At 38.8% G+C, this 26,468-nt stretch overlaps 1 protein-coding gene across 3 annotated transcripts in view; it reads left to right on the plus strand.

Annotated features, from left to right (window-relative positions):
* Positions 1–25,268, plus strand: part of EEIG2 (EEIG family member 2) — a 54,890-nt gene extending 29,622 nt beyond the window's left edge. For 2 of the 3 annotated variants that reach the window (XM_089686624.1, XM_089686625.1), the window contains 5 exons: positions 8,173–8,353; positions 10,005–10,070; positions 10,441–10,568; positions 17,817–17,886; positions 18,259–25,268. In XM_089686624.1, coding sequence (XP_089542750.1) covers positions 8,173–8,353; positions 10,005–10,070; positions 10,441–10,568; positions 17,817–17,886; positions 18,259–18,301 — 488 coding nt within the window. In that variant the 3' untranslated portion in view covers positions 18,302–25,268. The remainder of the gene's footprint in view (positions 1–8,172; positions 8,354–10,004; positions 10,071–10,440; positions 10,569–17,816; positions 17,887–18,258) is intronic. The other variant, XM_089686626.1, reaches the window with a different exon arrangement.
* The last annotated feature ends 1,200 nt before the right edge of the window (positions 25,269–26,468 follow it).

Here is a 26,468-nt window from a genome sequence, read left to right on the forward strand (position 1 = left end):
CCTAGATTACATAGCAGCCCGTGCTTAATTGAGTACAGCATACCTGCCTGGCACTATGATTTTCCCGATATTAAAATTAGAGTGGTGCCTGCTTTCTGAATCAATGTACATCCATATTACAGAGCCATGAACAGTGGCAGGATTATCATTTATACTGTTCTAAAGGTTATGCCATGCAGCTACAGTGGTGCAATGCTACCAGTGTGTTGAAGTGATACTATTATTATACGTTATTACCAGAGGCTATGGTGCCATTTTTTCAAAACCATGTTTCACCAACAGGAATTGAGGATCCTGACTGTGGAACTCCCAGCCTAATCTGATTTCTGATGCAGGAGGGATAATACTAACTACCATGCTGTGTAAAGGTTATAACCTGTGCATTACAATAGGATCTTTTATCTCGGATACCTCTCCTGTACAGTCATGTTTGCCAAAGCTTTCAATGAGGATAAAGGTGTCTTGCTCTTCCTGTATTCCCAGTAACACCCTAGTTTACATACTACTTTGGCTAAAATGCTGACTGCAAATCTGCAAAGCAAACATTCTTTAGGCTTGTCTCTATTTAAGAGTCACAGGTTATCTGAATCTTTTTTACAAGTCTCTAGTTCCACATATCACCTCTAGTGCATCCCTTTATGCCGGCCATAGACGGTTTGAAAATCAGCCGAATTTTTGTCCAAAAGATTAATCGGCTGATTTTCGCACTGCTAGTGGGTTAATTCGTCGGCCGGTTTTCTCGTTTTTTTTTCCACTTTCGGATTATTGGTCATGTTGGAAAATTCGTGGAAAACGACCGATTTTCACATTGATGACCAAATCGTACGATCATTTTTATGAAAAAAAATACGCGCCTGAGCCGTGACCTGGAAGGAACAGAAGTTTTGCCTGTTATATGGGGTGAACTTTATAACTTGGTCGGCCGATTTTCGTAATTGTTGGTGGTTACAGCGGTTTAACGAACAACCAATTTTTTGTTTATCAGTTGAAAAAACGCAAGGTTTTTGAGCCGTCTATGGCCTGCATTACATTATCTGATTCAGGACTCACACTATGAGGTCTATTTAGCAATATGTTTAGCCATTCATCAAGCAAAGCTCCATATGCAATGTGTTCTGTGCAAATTATTCAGCATTCACTCATTAGTTTTAGGGACTTTTTGCACAATGTATAAAGCTGTGGCTGTTGTGGCAAAGGGGCAAAATTAGATGTTAAAGTATTTTCTATTCTAGTTTGTTCTTTTAAGCCGTCTATGGACAGGCTGATTGTTTTGAAGTGGATCTATCAATCGACTTCAGTACAACTAGCCTGTCAGGTTTTTTTTGCTGTCAGAATACAATAGCACAGTGGGAGGGATTCCCCCATCCACACTGAATGTGTTTATGGGGGAATCAAGCAATTTTTCTTCAACCTGTGGAAATTGAAAATTGCTTAATGTTTGGCCAGCCTTTGGATATTTCTTTTCTGAGTCAGTATTTTTAGGCTATTTTCTCTTCTGGCCAAATGTTTTTAGACTATTTCCAGTTCGGGAATACTTTTTTCACACATGTTAAAAACATTTTCAAGGGTATTATTTGCAGCTTCTGCAGAAATGCTGATGGATTTTCACAGCATTTTGTTAAAATAGTAGTAAAGAGTTTATTGTACAATTTTAGTACGATGCAAGGTACAGAGACAGTACAGAAAATTGGAGTTACGCCCCGTACACACTATCATTTTTTTTTTTTTTTTTTCGTTCAACCCAGTGGGCTGAACAAAAAAAACCAACAGATCATTGTACTAACACAAGTGTGCTATTGTGTTCTGACAGGGGAATTGCCCCCCTCCCCCCCAGCAGAACACACCGGTCAGTGCTCTCAATCATTGGCTGTGAGCGCTGATCGGAAGCCATTCGGCAGACCTTTTTCAGTCATGCCCCTTACACAGAAGCTGGACCGGCTGCTGTACAAATGGGCCGAATGTTGGCCAATTTCTGTTGAACTGACCGATTCTGCCCGATATTCGGCCTGGGTATGCAAGTCTTTAGTCACAAGAATTTGGCAGTAAATGGTATACACAATCAGTGAGGAAAGGACCTTACCAACCTTGTTAATGAGGCAAGGGTCCTTCAATATAGACCCACCCTCTGTATTTATCCCCATGAAAGCCATGTAGTTAAGTAGGGTAAATATGTGTAAATAGATCACAGAATGCCTGAATACCTTTTCCTAATGAATGGATTTGGCAGGGATCTAGTTAGAAAGAGTATAAGGAGCAATATTGATAAATGTGGGGAGATAGAACAATGGGAGGAGGGAAAGGGTAGAAGAGAGTGTTGGGTAGGCACTGAGAAGGGTGACATCCAAGTCTATTCTATTGGCTAGTAGTTTGGGGCATTACATTTGGCTTCTGAAGCAGTCAGTGCTCCTGTAGTGAATCCAAAAGCTCCAGATTGGCCAAATTTACCATGAAGTCTGGTTGTCAGTACCTCCATGTATTGCACATAGGCAAGTTTGGTAACCCGTTGCTTGATAATAGGAGGGCAGTTAGTTCTCCAGTGTCTGCGCATTACCGTTCTAGGGTCTAAAAGAAAAAAACCAAGGAGAACTTTCTTGGCATTTGATATTGATTCCGGAAGTAGAGAGAGGTGCATGGCAAAGCTTTTATAAATGGACCTCTATGTATATAGTGTTAGTCCTAATAATGTAAAAAATATATATGACATTTCTGCTTTTTCTACAACCCTTTCTTCCTGTTAGATTGTTATGCAAATCAGAGGTTTACACTGCCCATACATAACCAGTTTGGAAACGTGACACTTCAACTTCTCAGTTGTTGACTGCACAGTCTACAGTTGAATTGGGCACCAACAGAGATGACCAAATCCCTCAGATATTAGCTGTGGGTTGACTGTCAAATGCACATATGGTGTGGGGGCAGTAAAAGCTGTTGTGCAATGGGCTGTACAATTTCAACTAGCTGTTTAATATTCAAATAGATATCTATTGAAAAGTTGATGGTCCACAAATGGGTATGTTAGCAGTAGAAGAGGTTAAGCACAGACTTCTCATATGGTAAATCACATGTATGAGTGCCATTTAGAAAGGAAGGTCTCTAGAATTGGCTTTGTGTGAATGTTGGAGGGGTGTGTTTGTAGGGTAGTAGGCTGTCATTTACATTTAGGAATTAGATTTCAAAGACAAAGCAAATTCCGAATGGGAAAACTATTTGTGTTGTCTGAACAGCTCTGCTCTGTTTGTAAGCAAAGAACTGCAAGACATTCTAGACCTGTTTCATATCTGTGAACCTGTTAAACTTCTATACATTTGAAATTCATAAATATTGTTTCTAGTTAACAAAATTTTAACTTTCAAAATCAAGTTGCCTCATGAAATAACCCCACCCAAAACATAAAAAAATTAATAAAAACGTAATGTAAAAAGTTTACTCTTCGGCTGTTAAACATACTGTATTAAAGTTGAAGAATGGAGGGAAATTTGGCCCTCAGCAGCAAAATGTTCAATCAGTGACTCATCTGTCACAACCAACTATAAATTACTAATGAGATGGTACCTTCTCTCTGCATGTATTTCAGGTTGTGTACTGGGATATTCCCTTATTACTTAAGAGGTTATGTCACGACAAACACCTAGTGAAAGTGTTCAGAAATGCAAATGGTTCTTATCTTGAACCTACTAAAAAAAAGAAATCTATCTAGAGAAGCAATGCATAACCGGAATTTAATAGGCTGAACAAAAAACAAATTATCCTATCTATCCTATTTTGACAGTAGACAAAGCAAACCTGTCAAAGCTTGAAAGAACTATCCATTCTTTTTGCTGAATGCCAATCTTAATAAACCACCACATATACTACATGGAGTTGAAAGCAATAGAATCTGATAAGTTTCCCAAATTTCACAGTATTTGGAACCACAAGATTACCTAATCTTTGCCAACAAATTTTCACCATTCTATTTTATCATTATGATGATTTCTAACCACATAGAATTGGATTACAAATGGGATAGCAGGGGCCACTCCCATTGTCCCCCAGGCATCTGGATTCCTTCAGCTGCCTTCTCACTCTCTTCTTTTTTTTTTTCTCTTTGCTTTTCCCTTTTTCTTGCTGTTTTTCTTGTTCCACTACTCTTCTTCTAAACTTAACTGATTTCCCACCCTCCTTACTTTTTCCTTGGAAAAATATCCATCTCATCTCACCCAATATAGACCTTGCACTAATTATTCTCAGATGTGACCTTGCCTCCATATACTCTATTAAGTGGTCATACAGTAACAGTAACAGTCTATACTTTGGAGCACTTTGTCTGTAAGACAGATATTTATAAACATTTTTGCTTTGCAAAAAAAAGTAATTTTATTGTTCTATCAGTATTCTCTAAGGGTTCATACACACTGCTGCTCCTAAACTAATGTTTTTGGGGCTTTTGACGTTTTTTGCCTAAGCCCCTGAACGTACCTCAACATATAATTCTGTGTCTTTGCACACATGGTCTTTTAAAGGAGTTTAAGAGCAGCAGCGGTTAGAGGCAATCAAAGCTCCTTCCCTGAACGCAGAAGAATCGTATTCAGGAGAGGAGCTATTGGGCATAAAAAACTGCTAAATGTGTCTAGGAAGAAAAAGTTTGGCCGTCGCAAACCTCACCCAGGCCATGTGGTTAGCAGGTAAAAGCATCCTCAGCTTGATTCATCCAGATCTTTCCTCAGCGTGCACCCTTACTAGTCAGCAGCATCCAACTTATTGAATTTTGACAGCCTGAGTGGGGACACTTGAGCATTTATTGTGGGTACTGCTAAACGTGTCTAAACCTGCTTAAGTTCATTCATTTCGATGGCCAGAATAAATGAAAATTCTGGACAATTAAATAAATGCCCAAATGCCAAACGTGCCTGACTGCGTCTAAACGCACCTAAACACAGTTTAGGTGCATTTTTAACACTGATTTTCTCCTGTCATGAGAAACAGTGTTTACAATAAGCTAGTGTGCATGAGGCCTAATTGTGTAACACATGCAAAGTAAAAATCTCAAACAAAAATCTAAAACAGAAAATATATTCCTAATATGGGAGAATCAAACTGCTCTGTTTTAGATAGATTTATGAATGGATTGCATATCTACCTAATATTGTTCAGCTTTTTTACTTATTCAGTATAGTGGTCCAAAGAGCAGTAACTGATGGCACGCAAAATGGACAAAGCTGAAATCTGACCTTCAATGGTTCCTAAGGCCAACTTCATCTCCACTCCTGACTGGAGAAAGGAGAGAATTCCTCCAATTACATATTTCATGGGATGCCATTTTCTGGCCTCACACCAGGAAATGTAAGATTTCCACACCCTGTAATAGATGTTCCTTTGTGGAGACCACTGTGCCTGAAATCCCCTCATCCCTTCAAGATCTGGGCTTCAATAGCCAAACTGTCAAATTTAGCAAACGTAAAACAGGCTGGAATATTATAGATAGATAAATCACTACCAATACCTAAAATACTCAATACTCAATCCCCTTAAAGCATAAACTCCAACTCCACCCTTGGAGATGCAAACAATATTAAAGTAAATATGCCAAATAAATAATCAATCATAAATATAAAATATACAATCCCCCTACCCTAAATCACAAACATAATAAATTCCAATTAAAGTCCAAAAAGAAAAATTTAAATCCCAAGGTGATGATAATAATATATACCACACAAATAAATCAAATGTCCCTCTTGTGAAATAAATTAATTCATCCAAAATTAAGTCCAAGTGTATAGAGTCTCCCAACGGCTTGCACAGGCTGGATTACCTCAAAAATAAAAATAAAAACAATACATAGTGCATTATCCTTTAGCAAATAATAATAACGTGAGGTCACTCTGGTGATAATCACACAAGTGAGAAAAAAAAATTAATATGGTGAAAAACGTGTATGTGAATCACTCTTCAGTGCCACAAATCACACAACACGGTGTGCACTTCTATTTAAAGTAAGGAGTGGGTACCCTTACCAATATCGCCAATAAATCTTGCCTTAATGTTAATCCAAGAGTTACACGATGGAATAAGCCCTCCTGCAGATATCCAAAGGATTACCATGACTTCATCACACCACCTAGGTCCATCCATACTAGCACTCCAGATGTCTTCCCACAGTGTACTCCATCCAGATACCCATATATAAGGAACAGAAATAGTGTAATACTGCCACACACTAAAATCTTTAAAGCTTTTAATAGTACTGCTTACATTGTCAATATCTTTAAAACCGCATATAGTATATATTTAAGAAACCTTTCAGCCATCCAGGAGAGTCCTAGTTCCTTGTATCTGCTCTCTTCCACTCTCCAAAACACAGAGCTGGCTCCTCTGCTGCCCTCTTATGGCCAAGACTGTGAACAGGTTCTGTGCTGTTGTAACCATGGGCTGCCCTAGGTATATATGAGAGCTATATGCTTCAACAGCTTGCCCCTCTACTACACATAATAAACAATATATATTTTCTCCTTTGTTCTTTTCTCCCCTTTTTTTGAAGAAAAAAAGAAGCAGGAGCAAACTCCTCAATCTCACCACATTTTGTACTTAGACAAAAAAATCCAGTCTTCACCCATCACGGGGGGCTTTGTCATAAAAGGCCCTCAAGGACTCGGTCCCCTTATCTTTTCCTGTGGCCTGTGCCTTGGACTTGTATAGCACCCTGCCAGAAAACACCTTGGTCAGATAACAACTGCACAGGATTTCGCAATGTACGATCTAGTGCCATACGGTCGCATTGCAGGAAATCCTTGTGTCCTCCATCTTCTCAACAGGGTCAGGTACCATCCATTTTCGCATCCAGCCATCCAAATGGATCCAATTATGCAGTCCCTGGATTCCTTATTAGAACCTTTTGAGACTGGTAGTACTCTTACAGAGAGTTTAACTTCAGTGACCATCACCTTCAAGGCACTGGCAAAAAAGCTGAGGGACTTCCTGTGTAGAAGAGGTTATACAGGGGAGGACTTCTGTCTGTTTTGGTCTGCCAGTGTCCATTCACCTATAGATGGTGCATAACCCAGATAGTTATGTTTATAGCCTTCTCTGTATCCTGTGATGTACCATAAAGCAATTGTATTTTAACAGAGGTGTTAAATGATGTATCATTAAATCAATGGAAGTCATTAGTGTCTCACATTTTGCCCTTTTCTGTTTTGGTTTGTGGTTTTTTGCTTACATAATTGGATTTTTCTTTCCTTTTTGTGCTCCTTGATGATGCTTGCCACTTACCATTTGAAGATAATTAAATTAGTTGTATTTTCTTTATTTATGGCCAACAGATTTATATCTATCCTCAACGCAGCATTGTTACATCTGTTAGATTGCATCTGAGATACTGGGGTTGATTGACTACAGTAGTAGTAGGGGCTGTTAACATAGCAAAGTGATGATTATGTGTTCACTTTCCTTTCATAAATGTGCTTGTCAAAATCTTGGTTTTTAACATCCCTTAGACAGGACTGGGTATTTAAAAAATTAACACAGATTCATCTCATTTATTAACATTACTTTTTCAGTGAGCCTTAAGGATTTTACTAAACCCAGGACCCTGCATTCACTATATATGGTCTTCCACTGTACCCTGGGAATTTTTTTTTTTATTTAATAAATATAAATTGCTAAATACCTTTCTTCATCAGCAGTATATAGCAGCTTTATGACTTTTTTCTGTATCTGGCTAAGCACTGGTTAAAGCTTGTAAGAGGAGTTTTCATTTTCCTCTTGACTGTCCAATGAGGCAGCATGACTTCTAACCCTCTGGACAGTGCTGATTGGCCCTGTGCATCACATGCACCCTGCCAAAAAAAAGACTCTTTAGCAATACACACCAAACTGAGCATGTGTAGAGTGCCTCCTAGGGCTCTGTACTGTCAGCAGATGGATTGGGGACTGTGGAAGAAAGGGAGGATCAGAAAACACAGGATCAAACAGCCTTTTTACATAATGCAGAGGATTTACTCCTTAGATTTCACAGTGCGTATAACAAGCGTTCTTTACTGCAAATACAGACTGATTTTACTGTTGTGGGTTTAGTGACACTGTAACTCCTTTTAGGATGTGCGTATTATGCTGATGTAATGAAAAAAGGCAGGATGTAGAACTTTCTTCATCCAGAGGACATAGTATAATGTGGTGTTGTTTTTTCTTCAGGATACAGCACAGGGCATTCACGGTCTTCCAGTCTATCAGAGTTAAGCCACCGGAGGAACACATCTGTGGGCAGTGCTTCTACCGGGATTGGGAGTATTCCAGAGCCAAATGAGGATGACAAAGTTGTTGCATTCAGCCCGGAAATTACAGAGGAGGGCTCATCTTCTGAAAAACTAAGCAGGTATTTAGAATTCTAGAAGTTATGTATAGAAATGAAATAAAAGAGAAATGATAATACTGGAACTGCCCATATACAGTCCAGTTGTTAAACAGATCATGAATTCTTTTGGTTTATTCACACCATATTTGTTGTCATGTATATTGTTTTCAGTAGAGCCTGATCCCAACAATGGGTTGTTTTGCAGTGCATTGGGAAACATTTTGCCATTCATGTCAGTTTAGACATGGAGTCTCACGGGCATAATGTTGGCCGGTTTTTATTGAACCGGTCAATGCCGCCCGACATTTGACCCTTGTGTACTATACTTTAGTTACAGTGCCTCTTTTGAAAAAAAATTTGAATACCATTTATCATTTTCCTTCCACTTCAGTTATGTGCCACTTTGTGTTGGTCTATCACATAAAATCCTAATAAAATAAATTTACGTTTTTGATTGTAACATGATAAAATGTGGAACATTTCAAGAGGTATGAATACTTTTTCAAGGAACTGTAACTAAAGCCTAGTACACATGGGCCGAATGTCGACCGGCATTGACCGGTTCACTAAAAACCGGCCAACATTCAGCCCTTGAGTACAGCGGCTGGTTTGGCCTGCTTTTGTCGAAGGGGCATGACCAAAAAAGGTCTGTCGATCAGCATCCAATCAGCGCTCTCAACCTGTGGCTGCGAGCATTGGACTAGAGTGTTTTTGTGTGGGGGCGTCCCTCTGTCAGAACATAATAGCTCAGCAGGGGAGATTGCTGTACCAACATCGGATTGTTAGCACAGTGGCTCCTCCTGGGCTCTGCAATTTCTTTTGTTCAGCCCACTGGGTTGAACGAAAATAAACTGCTAGTGTGTACCAGGCTTTTTCAAGGCACTGTGTCTGTAGTGCATGTCAGCACAACATGTTCCAGAACCCTGGTGACCAACCTGCAACCAAGGTGCCACATGCAACCCTTTGGCATCTTTGATGCTGCCCTTGGGTTCCCTGCAGATACTTCATATTTCCCTGGCATAGCAGTGATTTCTAGAAGTTTCATGCAGTAGGTCAACTCCATGACTGAAGCATGTTCCCAGTCTCCAACAACTCCTATAGTATCTTTACAGTCTCTGACCATCTCTTGTATCATGTCTGCAGTCTCTAAACATCTCATATATGATGTCTGCAGTCTCTGATCCTGTCCTGTATCATGCCTGAAGTCTCTGACTCTTTCCTGTATCACATCTGCAGCCTCTGATCCTCTCCTGTATCATGTCTGCAGTCTCTGACCATAACCTGTGCCATGCCTGTAGTCTATTGTATCATGTCTGCAATCTCTGATCATATCCTGTACCATGTCTGTAGTCTCTTGTATCCTGTCTGCAGTCTGACCATCTCCTGTATGTACCATGTCTTTATTCTCTGACCATTTCCTGTCCTGTTTGCAATCTCTGACCATCTCTTGTATCTTGCCCATAGTTTTTGAGTATATCCTGTTGTGTGTTTACTCTCTCCAACAATGAATAGTCACTGAATTTTATGTGCTGGCCTTTGGTGATTCAAAGGACCACACTTCAACCTCCCTATATCAAGAAAGTTGACCACCACTGTTCTAGAATGAACAATGTAATACATTTACATTTCTGAAAATAATACATTTACATTTCTGAAAATAATACATTTACAGATCTTATCAAACTACAGAAAGAACTGACACATTTTCATCTGCTCCAAAAAGGTTTTACAATCCCAGGTAAGGAATATAGAGATAAATGTAATTAATATCTAAAATGGGAAAAAAACTACTAATGTAAGTTTTACTGCTGTGCACCAGCTTCATTAAGGAAACAGCCCAAACAGGAACATAAGGGTGGCTCATGCTTGCAATCACAGACAAGCAGGCAAAGGTATTCAGTGTTCACCCTTCAAACATCATATGATGGCCACATCTATTAAACCATCAAAATATACAGACACATGTAGTTAATTTTCTGCACAGCAGAATTCTAGGCCACTGTTTGATATACAATGCTTTAGCAAATGAAATGTCATCTGGTTGGGGTTTACATGTACTTTTAAAAAGATCTTAACTACAACATTTTTCTTTTTTTCTTTTTATGTAGGATCCCAGTTAAACAAGACTCTGTTGAGTCACAGTTAAAACGTGTAGATGCCACCCGTGTTGATGCAGATGATGTAGTGGAAACAATTCTTCAAAGCCAGGACTTCTCTCTTGATTCAAGTGCTGAAGGTAAATGGTTTACAATAAAGCAATATGACTACTCAGACATGATTATCCAGTATTAGGAGAAAACAGGATAGGTCCCTCCTTTTTAAACACTCTGAAACCATCATGTCTTTTCTCTACTATGGCTCCCTTGGCTTTATGGTGGGAAAATGTCATGTGGCCTGTGACTTAACCCCTTTATCCCCACCCTTACGAGAAAAACATAGAAACAAATTTAATTATTTTTTTTCGACAGATGTTAAAATGTGCATTGTAAGCCTGAAAATCACAAAAACGTTGCACAATTTTATGTGACATGATAGTTGTGCAACTATTTTTAAACCCATATTTTCAAATTCCTTTTCTAAGCGCACAAACACAATATAATTCACATTTTTTGCAACATTTAAAAGATGAGACTGTGCCCCAAAAATGGGTACCAAATATATAAAGCCTTAAGTGTGCATGTGAAATAGCAGGAAAATACTCCACATTATCCATAGGCGATGCTATAAAATCCTTTACAGCCCATAATTTTAGAGTTAACTGTGAATAATGGCCGCCCTAGTTATTCCTTCCACTCTGGCATGCACAGCGATAACCAACATGTTAGCAGTTGTTTATGTATGCACGTGCATCCTGGGTGTATGCATGTTTACCTAAGAAGTATATGTAAGCAGAGGTGTGGGTCTCTTAATTTTCTGTGTACTTTCTTCAGCTTTGCTGTTTTTATGTTATTTTATTTTTTACTATCACAAGAGAATGATAAGCCCCATATGTTGTATTATTGAGTGGCAAGTCTTCTTTATAGTGACATCTGGGGTTTATTCGGGGTTAATGCCAAAGAGGTCAGGATCTGCAAGATGGCAAATGTTGGAGGATCGGTGAACATACTGTTGTTGTTGTGTTTTGTTTTTTTTTTTTTTTTTTTTATCTTGAAACACTTCCAGGTTAATAGCTGTCAGATACTGGCTACCTGCAGCCAGGAAAGTAAACAAAATGAAAACTGTCTGTACTGTTTGTTTAGAAACAGTGCGGATGAGACCTCGCTGCTAATCTAATAATGATTTACTTCTTGATTGATACACCATCACAATATTAACACCTGTATAGTTTGGAGCAACCATTCTCTTCCTCAAGCCATGTGTGAATGTCGGCTATGTGTGGAACATACTAAATAGAGCAAAAGAAATACAGATATCTCCCATGTCATTATTATCCAATTAGTATGATAATGATGAAAACCCCCCCCAAAAAAAGTAACATCAAGATTACAAAATCAAAACTACACAATCAAAAATTAAAATCTCTTCTGCTTACATGAACTCCTCAAAAGCCAATAATCCAATGGAAAGTATTAAAAGCTTCATGATTTCATCTAAGAAATATATATATACACACACACATACAGTTAGGTCCATATATATTTGGACACAGGCACAATTTTAATTTTTGTTATCCAATAATAAAAAAAAATTAGAGTAGGGTTTATTTAACCAGTGTACCAATAAAAACCTTATCTACCCTTATACAGTTCGGTCCATATATATTTGACACAAGCACAATTTTTAGTTTTTTTATTAGGTATTTACCAAAACATATTCAAGCTATAGTTATATAATGGATATGGGCTGAAAGTGCACACTCTCATGTTTAATTTGAGGGTATGTACATCCAAATTGGAGGAAGGGTTTAGGAATTACAGCTCTTAAGAATAGCCATCCCCCCTTTTTCAAGGGACCAAAAGTAATTGGACAATTGAACATAGTCATAAATAAAATGTTCATTTTTAATATTTTGATGAGAATCCTTTACTGGCAATGGCTGCCTGAAGTCTGGAACCTGTGGACATTATGAATGACTGGGCTTCCTCCTTTCTGATGCTTTGCCAGGCTTTAACTGCAGCTGTCTTCACTTATTGTTTGTTTGTGAGTCTTTCTTCCATTAGTTTTGCCTTTAGCAAGTGAAATGTATGCTCAATTGGGTTGAGATCAGGTGATTGACTCGGCCATTGCAGAATATTCCACTTCGTTTCCTTCAACAGCTCCTGGGTTGCTTTTGGAGTGTGTTTTGGATCATTGTCCATCTGTATTGTGAAGCGCCGTCCAATCAACTTTGCTACATTTGGCTTAATCTGGGCTGACAGTATATCTCTAAATGCTGCAGAATTCATCCAGTTGCTTCTGTCTTCTGTCACATCATCAATAAACACCAATGACCCAGTGCCACTTTAAGCCATGCATGCCCATGCCATTACACTGCCTCCGCCATGTTTTACAGATGACGTTGTGTGCTTTGGATCATGAGCTGTTCCAAGCATTCCTTTACCATAGAGAGGATCCTGCTATCATCCACCACTGTTGTCTTCCGTGGATGTCCATGCCTTTTTATGTTGCTGAGCTTACCAGTGCATTCTTCTTTCCTCAGAATGTACAAAACTGTTGATTTGGCTGCTCCTAATGTTGCTGCTATCTCTCTGATGGATTTGTTTCATTTTTGAAGCCTTACAATGGCCTGTTTCACTTGCATGGACAGCTTCTTTGAACGCATGATGTAGGTTCACAGCAATAGATTCCAAATGCAGATCCCACACTTAGAATCAACTCCAGACCTTTTACCTGCTTAATTGATGAGGAAAAATCGAAGGAGTAGCTCACACCTGGTCATGAAATAGCTTTTGATTCAATTGTCCAATTACTTTTGGTCCTTTGAAAAAAGAGGGATGGCTACTCTTAAGAGCTGTAATTCCTAAACCCTTCCTCCAGTTTGGATGTACATATCCTCAAATTAAACCTGAGAGTGTGCACTTTCAGCCCATATCCATTATATAACTATAGCTTGAATGTTTTGGTAAATACCTGAATGTTTTGGTAAATACCTGAAAAAAAATCTAAATCTGTGCCTGTGTCAAAATATATATGGACCTAACTGTGTGTGTATGTATATATAATACACACACACACTCGTGGCCAAAAATATTGGATACACCCCTGCATTTCTGTCAGATAATGTACCACTTCGTTCATAAAATTGTTGCAATTATAAATGTTTAGGCATTCTCATGTTTATTTCTCTTGTTTGTAAAAGTTGAGAAATAAAAATCAAATCTGACACATTCCACCCAAAACTCCAAAAATGGACTGGACAAAGTTATTGGCACCTTCTCAAAATTGTTAGAAATAATTGCATTCCGAGTTTGTGATGCTCCTGTAATTTGTAATTAAACTCACCTGTATCAATTATCAGGTGCTTACACCGGCAACCAGTTAAAATGGTGAAAAACTGACTCAACTTTTTTGTTGTGTTTCTCTGTCACATGGAGCATGGAGAAGAGAGAGAGCAGCAAAGAATTTTCTGAGGATTTGAGAACACAAATTGTAGAAAAGCATGGACAATCTCAAGGTTATCTTAATGTTTCTGTGTCTACTGTACGCAACATTGTCATGACGTTTACAGTCCATGGCACTGTAGCTAATCTCCATGGATGAAAGAGAAAAATTTATCAACAATTGCAATGAAGGATTGTTTGATGGTAACTAAAGAACCTCAGTCAGCTTCCAGACAAATTCAAGCTGACCTTCAGGCACAGGGTACAACTGTGTCAGCTCACACTATTTGCCACCATCTGAATGAAAAGAGACGCTATGGTAGGAGACCCAGGAGGACCCCACTGCTGACACTGAAACACAAAAAAGCCAGATTGGAGTTTGCCAAAACTTACCTGAGGAAGCCAAAATACTTTTGGGAGAATGTGCTGTGGACAGATGAAACAAAATTACAGCTTTTTGGTAAAGCCCATCATTCTACTGTTTTCAGAAAAAGTAGTGAGGCCTTTAAAGCGAAGAATACAGTCCCTACAGTCAAACATGGTGGAGGATCACTGATGTTTTGGAGCTGCTTTGCTGTTTCAGGCACTGGATGTCTTGATCATGTGCATGGCATTCTGAAATCTGAAAACTACCAAAGAATTCTGGGGTGCAATGTAGGGCTCAGTGTCAGAAAGTTGGGTCTCCGTTAGAAGTCAAGGGTCTTACCGAAGGACAATGACCCAAAGCACACATCAAAAAGCGCCCAGCAATGGTTTAAGACGAAGTGCTGGAGAGTACTGAACTGGCCAGCAATGAGTCCAGATCTAAATCCCATAGAACACCTGTGGAGAGATCAGAAAACAGCAGTTGGGAAAAGGAATCCTTTCAATCTGAGATACCTGGAGCAGTTGGTGAAAGAGTGGTCCAAAATTCCAGTAGAGAGGTGTAAGAAAATCATTGATAGTTACAGGCAGCGACTGATTTCAGTTATTTTTATCCAAGCGGTGTGCTACCAAATATTAAATTGAGGGTGCCAATAATTTTGTCAAGTCTATTTTTGGAGTTTTGTGTGGAATGTGTCAGATTTGGCTTTTTGTTTCTCTGCCTATGGTATCATACCACTACAAACAAAAGAAATAAAAATGAGAATGCCTAAACATTTGTAATTGCAACAATTTTCTGGATGAAGTGGTGCATTATATGACAGAAATACACACACACACCACCCCCCCCCCCCCTCTGTTAAGTACTTCACACCGAAATGAGAGAAATGTCTCTAGGACCATTATTTACAGTTAATTCTAAATTGAATTTTGCAGAAAAAAAATACTATGTTTGTGTGCACCTAAATTGGTGTTAAACAGAACAGTAAATGAGAGGAAATGTTTCCTCCAATCTCTCCAGTGCTTCAGGCAGCTATTAGATGACATATGTTTTAGTAGAGTAGAGGAAGGTTTAGAACTACTCTCAGAATTTTATTTCTTTCTGTGCCCCTATGAGAAAGATTTTCTCTGGTTTACTGTGCTAATGACAAGTGTCAGACAGAGGAAGTGAAGAGGAATCACAGCTCTATTGGGGAAATAGATCCCCCTTCAATCTGTTTATTAACTTTCCCCAACACAATGTCCAGTGTAATATAAAAATGGTTCCCATTTGAGAGCCAGCAGCCTACATTTTGCGCAGCTGCTGGCTGTAGATTCTGGCTTTCATTGACCGCTTTGGCCTCCAATGACAATTAGGAACCCATCAGAGTAGCTCCTGATCATATAATCACTATATCAGCTATAACATGATGATTACGTGCAGACGGAAGGCTGTATTAACAAAATAAGCCTTCAGGTGAATACTGCCACCTTCATGCTGCAGTGGGACCTGCAGTGGTGTCTATTTATTAATGTAATTTTCAGATACAATTAGGTTATTAAAAATAATACATTAATTGAAAAAAAAAATGTTTTGCACTTGTTATCCAATAATAAAAAAACTGAGTAGGGTTTATTTAAGTAGTGTACCAATAAAAACATTATCTACCCTTATACAGTTAGGTCCATATATATTTGACACAAGCACAATTTTTTTTTTTTCAGGAATTTACCAAAACATATTCAAGCTATAATTATATAATGGATATGGGCTGAAAGTGCACACTCTCGGGTTTAATTTGAGGGTATGTACATCCAAATTGGAGGAAGGGTTTAGGAATTACAGCTCTTAAGAATAGCCATCCCCCTTTTTCAAGGGACCAAAAGTAATTGGACAATTGAATCAAAATCTGTTTTATGGCCAGGTGTGGGCTACTCCTTTGTTATTTCTTCATCAATTAAGCAGGTAAAAGGTCTGGAGGCGATTCTACGTGTGGTATTTGGAATCTATTTTTTGTGAACCTACATCATGCGTTCAAAGGAGCTGTCCATGCAAGTGAAACAGACCATTGCAGGGCTTCAAAAACGAAATTCATCAGAGAGATAGCAGCAACATTAGGAGTGGCCAAATCAACAGTTTGGAGAAAGAAGAACGCACTGGTGAGCTCACCAACATAAAGTAAAGGACATCCACGGAAGACAACAGTGGTGGATGATCGCAGAATCCTCTCTATGGTAAAAGAAAACCCATCCACAACATCCAGACAAGTGAAGGTCACTCTCCAGGCATGGCTTCTAGTGGCACTGGGTCATTGGTGTTGATTCTAAGTGTGGTATTTGCATTTGGAATCTATTGCTGTGAACCTACATCATGCGTTCAAAGGAGCTGTCCATGCAAGTGAAACGGCCATTGTAAGGCTTCAAATTCAAAACAAATCCTTCAGAGATAGCAGCAACATTAGGAGTGGCCAAATCAACAGTTTGGTACATTCTGAGGAAAGAAGAATGCACTGGTGAGCTCAGCAACATAAAAAGGCATGGACATCCACTGAAGACGACAGTGGTGGATCCTCTCTATGGTAAAGGAATGCTTGGAACAGCTCATGATCCAAAGCACATGTCATCTGTAAAACATGGTGGAGGCAGTGTGATGGCATAGGCATGCATGGCTTCCAGTGGCACTGGGTCATTGGTGTTTATTGTTGATGTAACAGAAGACAGAAGCAGCCGGATGAATTCTGCAGTGTTTAGAGATACACTGTCAGCCCAGATTCAACCAAATGCAGCAAAGTTGATTGGACGGCACTTCACAGTACAAATGGACAATGATCCAAAACACAATGCAAAAGCAACCCAGGAGCTTTTGAAGGAAAGGAAGTGGAATATTCTGCAATGACAGAGTCAATCACCTGATCTCAACCCAATTGAGCATGCATTTCACTTGCTGAAGGAAAGACTAAAGGCAGAAAGACCCACAAACAAACAATAACTGAATACAGTTGCAGTTAGAGTCTGGCAAAGAAACAGGAGGAAACCCAGTCTTTGGTAATGTCCATGGGTTCCAGACCTCAGGCAGCCATTGCCAGTAAAGGATTCTCAACAAAATATTAAAAATGAACATTTTATTTATGATTATATTCATTGGTCCAATTATATTTGAGCCCCTGAAAATGGAGGAACTGTGTATAAAAATGGTTGCAGTTCCTAAAATTTGTACTTGGTAGTTCTGTTTAACCCCTTGAATTAAAGCTGAAAGTCTGCACTTCAAATTCAATTGGATGGTTTCATTTTAATTCATTCTGGTGGCATACAGAGCCAAAAGTATGAAAATTGTGCCTGTGTCCAAATATATATGGACCTAACTGAATATAAATTTAGGTAAGCAAATTACTCCTAGAGTTAATGTCAAGTTAACGACTTCGTGCTGCTCTTCTAGATTTGTCCTGGACATCTAGGCATTAATGGCCTCTGGTCACAAAAGGGTTAATACAGCTTATTGCAGTGATTACGAAGCTACCTTTTTTTTGCATTGTAAGAGAATGACGCGTTATTATCTGTGCTATAAACATCACAGATATATGTTTGTGTCTATATATTTGCAGAGGAAGGTCTGAGACTTTTTGTGGGTCCTGGAGGGAGCACCGCTCTTGGAAGCCATCATCTGCCAAATAGGTGTGTGAAACAGATTCTTTATAGCATAATAGTAGCTTAATGTGTATATAGAATATTTATTACATGTTTTCCAAAGATCACGTGCTTCTTCACAGTTGCAAGCCTGGATGCCATGTTCCAGAGAAGAAGCTATAAGCATTATTTTTGCAATCTATGTTCTATACCCTGTCTCTTTCTCTACCACTACGATCATGTGACAGTGCCACGAATGACACCTGTAAATCTCACTCCAAATGCAGTGCTTGTATCTAAGGAGCTTCATATTGTTCAGAAATTTCTGCCCATGGGCATGTTATAACATATAGATTCCTACTGGAGTCCTCATTTACAAATCACCAAATGGTAAGTGTTGCCTTCTCTTTCTTCCATTAGGGTCGGCGCTGGAGCTTATGAGCAGGTCGTAATCAAACGCTGAGAGGTCTTCAAATCTTGACTGGTTCTGTTTAAAATTTTCCTATGATCCCAGCCCAGATGGTTCAATGCCGTACAAACTTCTTATGGAACATTTTGTTGCTTGGATGTTAAATGAAGAAGAGTGCTGTCCTGCAGAAGTTTGTGGATTTGTTTTTTTTAATCCTCTATTACTATAGACGTTACAAATGTCCAGTGTATGGGTCAAAACAACACAGGTCAGCGCAAGTAACTGTGCAACACGGCTTTCAGTGTCTTGTCAAAAAATCACCCGTGATGTCAGCTTGTTTCTTATTCCACCTGACTCACTGTAATGTTGTGTTAATGTTGAATTAGAGGAGAAATTGCTACATCTGTGTGCTCTCTAATTTAAAAGTGATATCTTCAATAGGAGCTTTAATGGCAAAGCTTTGTTCAGCAGATGCGAAACGTAAGCATTGTTTAGCTGTAAGTTGGGTTTTGGCTACACAAGTGCAAGGGTCTCTTGAAGCCTGAGAATTATTATTACAATACAATTTTGGTTTATTAACTCATTGCAGCCTTGACCATTATCTTTACCCTAATACTACAGGAACATAACAGGCTTTGACAATCACTTCATGTGTCTAGTGTGTCTGCGGTAGGTAGGGCTTAAATAAGCAGTACAACAGGCTCTGCTTAAAGTATCCAAATACTTAGAATACACAGAACTAGGTAAACCTATAAACACCTTTTATGCCTTCATGTGATTACTAGAGGAAAAAAACATTTTTTTTTTAATAGTGAGAAACAGTCTCAGTTGCCTATGTTTTACCAAATGCAAAATGCTCATAAAATGATTGAAAATTGGATAAAACCTACAGAAGGTCTAAGAAGTGGCTGCATTCATATTTGGGAAGAGAAATAGGCTCTATTTTCCTATGTAGATATTTTTACCTTCCTTCCTTCCTTCCTTTTTGGTTCTAAAAATATATTTCCCAGAATAACTTACTTAGAGAAAACATTCAGGGATGAGTTGTGAAAAGTGCAAGCTTATTTTTTTTTTTTTTTTTATGGCAATAAACATTAATGAAAACAAAATAGGAATGTAGCTCAAAACATAAGGAGTAACTATATAGAGTAAACTGTGGCATCCAAATCCCAGATTTGCCGTAGTGTAATGTAGTAACACCAGTAAAAGCTGTTCTGTAATTGGTTGCTGTGGGCTCCCCCCCAAAGGTTTTTGCACATGTTAATAAATAAAAGCCTTAAGTGTTTTATAATGCACTGATTGATGCATACATTATATACATACATAGTGGGCAATTGTTGGCATTGGGTGGCCAACCCTGTGTGCTTCCTGGTTTTGGTTTGATAAAAATGTCACTGCAATAATTTTAATGAACAACAATTGCAATATACATGTAGCCATACTATACCCCAGCTGCTACTGATTACAATCTTGTATAAAGTTATATTCCATATTGGTTGAAGTGCTCGTAGCAGCTTGGATTACTGCAAATTGTTCAGATCTTGAACTCATTCCTATGGCCTTGCATGGCTTTCTTTGTGCAGCTCACTTTTCAGAGAGCCTTCCTGTGGCTTTTTAAGAGTTACCCAACTGGAACTTAGTGATTATAATCTGTGTTTGGGACCCATCAGTAAACCTATAAAAAATAACTACTTATGGGCCATATGTTTTTAAAGCATAAACTTACTAGCAAGTCATTCTTCTGGTACAGGTAATAAAATGCAAACTTTTGGTTGCTAAAGGCAGCCAGATTTTATTCCCTTTGGTTTTAATATGTAGGACTCTGAAGCATTTTAAGATTTCTTTATCCTATATGGGTAGTTCACCTTTTCAGAAAAAAATGAAAAGGTGAACTAACACCGTACACCCTCCCCACTCCCATGGTCTTTGCTGTACTTACCTTCGTAGGTGATGAGCTGTCAGTGCCCTTGCAGCCGATGTAGCGGTCCGGGGAATTGAAATCCCTGCTTTTCTCCCTCTTCTTCTACAGTGCTTTCAGAACCGATTAGAGTGATGCTCTGTACCAACACTAACCAATCAGAATTGCTTTGATTCATCCCAGAAGTGCTGCAGAATGAAGAGAGAGAAGCATGGGGAATTCAAATTCCTGGACTGCTGAAATGGCTGCGTGGGCACCCACGGAGGTAAATACAGCGGGAACTAGGAGGTACGGGGTACTAGTTCAACTTTCATTTTCTGAAAAGGTTTACACTTTAATCGTACAGTACAAGGGCACAGGGTTTGTATTCATAGACCTTGGATTATGTGAACTCCGGCAAAAACGTTTTAACATACCATCTTTATAACAGGCCTAACAAATATATCCCTGTGCAGATATACTAGATCCTTTAGGAGGACAAAAATCAAAGTGCAAAGCTCTCCGTTTCTTGGCCACAAATTAGAAATTAGACCTGTCATTTGATATGGAAGCTGGTAAATTTGGTCATTGCTTTTTGCACTGTGATGTTATATGAATCTCTGGATGTCTTACCTATCTGCCTAGCTCTAGTTTTTGTTTTTTAATCAGGCACCTACAGTAAAAATGCAACTGTCCTTGTTCAATAACTTGTGCCAGTAACAACAGATTACAGGACCAAGTATAGGTCTTCCATTGTAGAAGAATAGTGTTCTCTTGCACTACATTATCCAGGCTTTTTGAATAAAACAAATAGTGCAGACTGCAGTAAAGCACACCTACCGACCTAAATTAATTTTTACTAAAGTGATTGGTTGCTGCACTGTGCACATCTTTGTTGCTTTTTGCACTACTTATCCAGGTAGCATAGCATTCTAGATGTAGAAATCTGCATATTTTGACATGTTTACCCCTGCCAGCTGATCAGTGCATGCCCAGAATTAGGTGTTGGTCCTATTGAGAACAACAGAGTCTGTGCAGAAGTAGTAGACAGGGATACCAGGAGCTCTGGATCGGGATCACAAAGGCATTTTCATTTCACCTCCAACCCCCAGTCTAGAGAGCTGTGCTTCCTGGACCTATCCTTTTTATTAATACTGATTAATTGCATTTTCCCTGACAGCATTGCATGGTTTGTTTTTAACAGTTCTGTAACATTCTGAATATTTACTTGCTGATGTTTACAATCTAAGTCTTTAGCAATATGGTTTTTTTTTTTAGGATACATTTGAAATAGATATTTAGCATAGTGTGTTTTAGGTTGAAGAATATTAAACTGTTTCTTTTGTATTGCATTTACTATGTGTTTAATGAATTTAATATACTTGTATCAAAACAATGACTTTATAGAGGGATGTGACTTATTTTGAAAAAGAGAGTCAACATTTCATTTATGGTGCAATTTTGTCCTCAGTTTGTAAAGTGATATTTTTATACAGTTACTGATTTTATTGTATTAATGTGTTTTATTTTCTGAGCCTTTGGAAAATATAAGTGAAATAAGCATGTCCTACGCCTAGGCTGCTATAGCAGTAGTAGAAGAAAAATGCTCTTATATTGTTTTATACAAATCTGTTACTAGAAAGCTATTTTTATTATTGAATTTGCCCATCCATAGAAATATAAGATTTGATGTTAAGCTTCCATAGTCCAGAAAGTCAGCCATTAGCTTTAGCTTTGGACTGTTCCAGTGGGGAGCTTGGGTACTCAGTGGAGATGGGTCCTAGTGCACCCAACAGAACTTCTGTAGGGAGATTTGTGTTTTCAAACAGCCGTCTAATAGATACCACCCTTCACATGAGAGTACATAGAAACATTTGCATGGGACAGAGCTGGAGAATTACTTTGTGAGTAAATAGGACTCAATATCTATAGTGTTGAATATGTGCTCTGTCCGGCTCCATGACCATTATTTTTTCTTGGTCAGAAAACACTAGTCTGAAGATTATTGCATTCACCAAGCCTCTTTGGGGCAGTTACATCTATAGTGTAGGTTGCCTTGCCCCAGCCCCTGCTGTCAGTCTTATTCTCACATGCCCCAATCCAGCACGATAGTTGCTTGCAGTAATCTTTTGAGCCAGGCAACAAGTGTGCTGTACATTTTTTATTCTCTCTTATGGAGAGTAAACATCACATGCGCACAGACTTCCAAACAGCTTTGCAGTTTCATGGGTGATATTACGGTAGAGGGCAGGTTAATATAAGATTGGCAAGACAACCTGCATTATAAGTGTAACGTACCCAAACTTCATATTCCTGAAGTATTTAAAGCATCCATCATACTCTGAGTATTGAAAATAGATCATTATGGGAATGCCAGGTGTAGCTTTACAAGATTTTCACTTGTTTAAAGCTACAACAGGGACTTTTAAGATCCATATCCATCACTCACCAACTGGAAGGTTTTAAGAATGACACTTAAAACTGGTTTCAAAGCTTGTAGATTGTAATACTCTTCAGAATAGCATTTACATGCATAGATTACACAATGCCCTTGTGGAAATGATGCCTTGGAAAGCAGCCTTGAAGCATTTTTCTTAGGATTGTTAAGTATTGGTTGAGTTGGGACAGATTTTAGTGTTCTCTGAGAATTGGGGACCCAATTCATGTAGTCATTCATGAAATCCAACAAGAACATGACAACATGTGTTAAATGTATCTTAGACAAACTTATACTGCCAATGAATGGAGTACAGTAACTCCTCTCTTACATGATAATGATTAGAAAAAGTGTCTGCCTCTGCTGTTTATGTGCAATAATTAGTTGTTCAAGTATGCAGTCAACTGAGATCCTTTTAACAGGTGAAGTTATTAGAGTCCAGCTCCAGTAAAAATTTTTCTTTTTTTTTTTTAATAGTGGAGAGGACCTCTGTCAGGTTTTCATCCTCTGGCTGCCCACTGGGAAGATTCCACCTCATTTTTGCTGTCCTAGGAACCTCTGTGTAGTCGGGAAGTAATATGTGATGAGAATGTTCCCCATATAAGGACCCAGAGTGTAAAAAAAAAAAAAAAAAAAAAAAAAGTGCTCCAACACACCTTATTCTATCCTAAAATTTAAAAAATAGTCCATGGTTGGATGATCATATGCATTGGGAAATGGCTTTGATGCTAAAAAAAAATAAAATAAAAGTCTATAGGGTTGATTTCCTAAAACTAGAGAGTACAGAATCGGGTGCAGCTCTGCATAGGAACCAATCGGCTTACTTTTTTTTTTTTTTTTCCTGCCAAAGCTTAGTTAAACCACTTGAGGTTGGAAGCTAAATGGCTACCATGCACAGCTGCACCAGATTTTGCACTTTCCAGTTTTAGGCTGGGTTCTCACTTGCTGGCTGATTACAGGAAGAGATCACAACCACCTGCAGCCGAATTGTGTTGCTTTTGAGAGACACATGGGGCTACCATTCATTCTAAATGGCACCCCTACCCATCTCAGCCCACAGCACGTTTAGTCAAAAAGACCATGCGGTTTCCTTGCAGCTGCATTTTTGAAAAGGTGCATGTACCTTTTTCCTGCAGAAAACGTGGCACAGCTGCCCTTTCAAATGAATGGGCTTCTGTGCCCAAGCAAACACAGGCCGCATGGGCCGCAATAGTGTGAACCTTAGTAAATCAACCTCTATACCTTTGTATCAAAAAAAGAACTAATTTTATTCCACAGACATGTTACATATGATAATAAAAAGCCTAGTTTGGTGCACATGAGCCATGTCGGCACAAGCTGTACACTCAGAACATCACCAGTAGTGGAGTATATGCCCCATGTTAAAAACCAAAACTCTCCAGTGTTCACAGGATGACATGGGTCAGGTTTTCTTTATTGGTATCCCATTTGAAGAGATTTCCCCTCATTTCTACTGGTGATAGTAGGTCAGGGGGACAAGAAATGTTGGGAAATCCCCCCCCCCCCCACCACCACCAAAAAAAAAAAAAAAAAAAGATATTTGCTGGAAATGGGTTTTAAGGTGACCCTGTCACTACATCAAACAAACTTACACTAGAGCCAGCCTATAAAAAAAATACCTGCCTGTCTGCAAGCCCTATCTTTGATATTTTGAAGAGAAACAGCTGCTACTGGGAGTCAGCACCTCTGGGTGTGCCAGATCCCTTGTCCTTTCCCTTTTGCACTGTAAGTTCATCTACCACATTATTAGTGACTTGGCAGTGGCACCAGAACATTCAGAGATGAACCAAGCATTGGACACTCCCGGAAGAGTCACATACCAGCGGCAGCAAAGATCTTCAAGACAACAAAGATGAGTCACTGTCTGCCAGAAAAGTATATATTCTTTTTCTTCTTCCAGAGCCTGGCTTTAGTTTTTTTGGAAATTAATAAGGAATGAGCAAGCACGACTTGCAGCCAATGTTTCCGACCAACTTACCACTATAATAAACTTGTTAATTTTATATAAATTTAGGAATAAAAGCATACAGAGCTGGGGGGGGGGGGGTGTTGGGGGGCACACATCTCTCGGGAGGCTGACGTGTCAAATTAAAGTCTTTTCAATGACTAATGCAGACAGCAGAGATATCAGAGGATCTAGCTGCAGCTGTACACACATTGTGTGCATGCAGCTAATTTCTCTCCTGGCAAGAATCACTGATTCTTGCTAGCAGCCACCCAAAATATTCAATGAGAAAAGTCCCTGGTGTGGGGGCTGCAGCAGGTGGGTGGACCTAGGGACTTGCCACATTTGGATTAATCAGCCCTTTTAGATATATGGCAGTATATTTCACTAAACATATTTGAAAAAAAAAAAATATATATATAACTAAATATATGATATGAATATTTTTTTTTTAACACATGCACCACAATCTAGGTGGACTTTAAGCTTTAATTTAAAATTCCTTCATTTCCCTTAAATGTAAGGGTTATTCATTTTAAAATAGAAACCTTTTCTGTGAAGAAATATATTGTTCAACAGAAATTCAGAAAGCGCTTTATAATTGCTTATATGAAAATGTTCTTCTCCAGTATTGGGCATTTACATGTCAGTTTTAGGTTTTGTTATGTACATGTGAGCTCAACCTTGTGAAAACAAATAAAGTCTTATATTCACTGCTGTAGGTCTTGTCTATATCAGTCCAGTGTATTCCATTTGCTTTTCTCCTTTACCATTTTTGTGCACATTGGTAAATAGTCACATATAATTTACAAACACACACATAAAGAAAATGATTATTTGAAAAGCGATACTACTCCCTATAACGGCAAAAAAAAATTCTTTTGGATTTTGAGTTACACCCTAGGGTTCCTTCAGAAGTTGCTAGGGGTTCCTTAAGCAATGAACAATTTCAGCCTCTTAGAAAATTAACTATTGACACCGATAACCATTTCAGTTATCTGTACAGAGGGCAAAGGAGCATTATTCCCAGTGACCATCATGCTAATGTACCATGAGCTGTAGATGTAAATATCAGGGATTCCCTGAGACTGGAAAGTTATTTCAAGGGTTCCTCCATGGTTAAAAAATTGAGGAAGGAACTTTAAGTTATCCTGCTGCCTACAGGAGGATTGGACCCTGGGGGGGTTGGGGGGGGTGAGAGACAGGCAACCGGGGACTGCCTGCAGCTCAAATAGCCAGCTGTGAGACCTTAGTCACAAAGCGGTCATCAGAGAAGGGTGAAACATACACCTGGTAGAATTTGGGTAATGTGTATACAGAAGAACAGGTGACCGCCAAAGACCAGGAGACACTCTCAAATCTAGTAGAGTGCGTCTAAGAGGCGATGGTGAATTATCGGTCTATGGTGGTTACATTATCCATGTAATTTGTTGATCATCTATAAGCCCAAGTTTTTTTTTTTTTATTGGGGAATTACTTATTCTACAATGACACATATCTCTAAAATGCAACTGTGTTTAATATGAACCTGTGAACTGTTATTTTGCTGATGATATAACAAAATACACACACACACACACACACACACACACACACACGTTTGCATGCCCTTGCTATCAATTTTTACAAGATTCCCTGTGCTTTTAGAGTTCACCCCACTCCCAAAAACATCAGTAATCCATGACCATGCATCACGGTGGGGATTGTATTCCTGTTGCTGTTGACCCCTCTCCAAACATATCACTTATAGTTGTGACCATAAAGCTCTATTTTGGTCTTGTCACTCCAGATTACAGTGTGCCAGAAACTATGAGGCGTGTCAAGGTGTTGTCGGGCATATTGTAACCAGGCTTTTTTTCTTTTTTTTTTTTCTGGCATTGGCACAGTAAAGGCTTCTTTCTGGGAACTTGACCATACAAAT

This window comes from Staurois parvus, unplaced genomic scaffold (assembly GCF_062004578.1).
Source record: "Staurois parvus isolate SC_StPar_1 unplaced genomic scaffold, SC_StPar_1.0 ptg000402l, whole genome shotgun sequence".
Lineage (NCBI taxonomy): Eukaryota > Metazoa > Chordata > Amphibia > Anura > Ranidae > Staurois > Staurois parvus.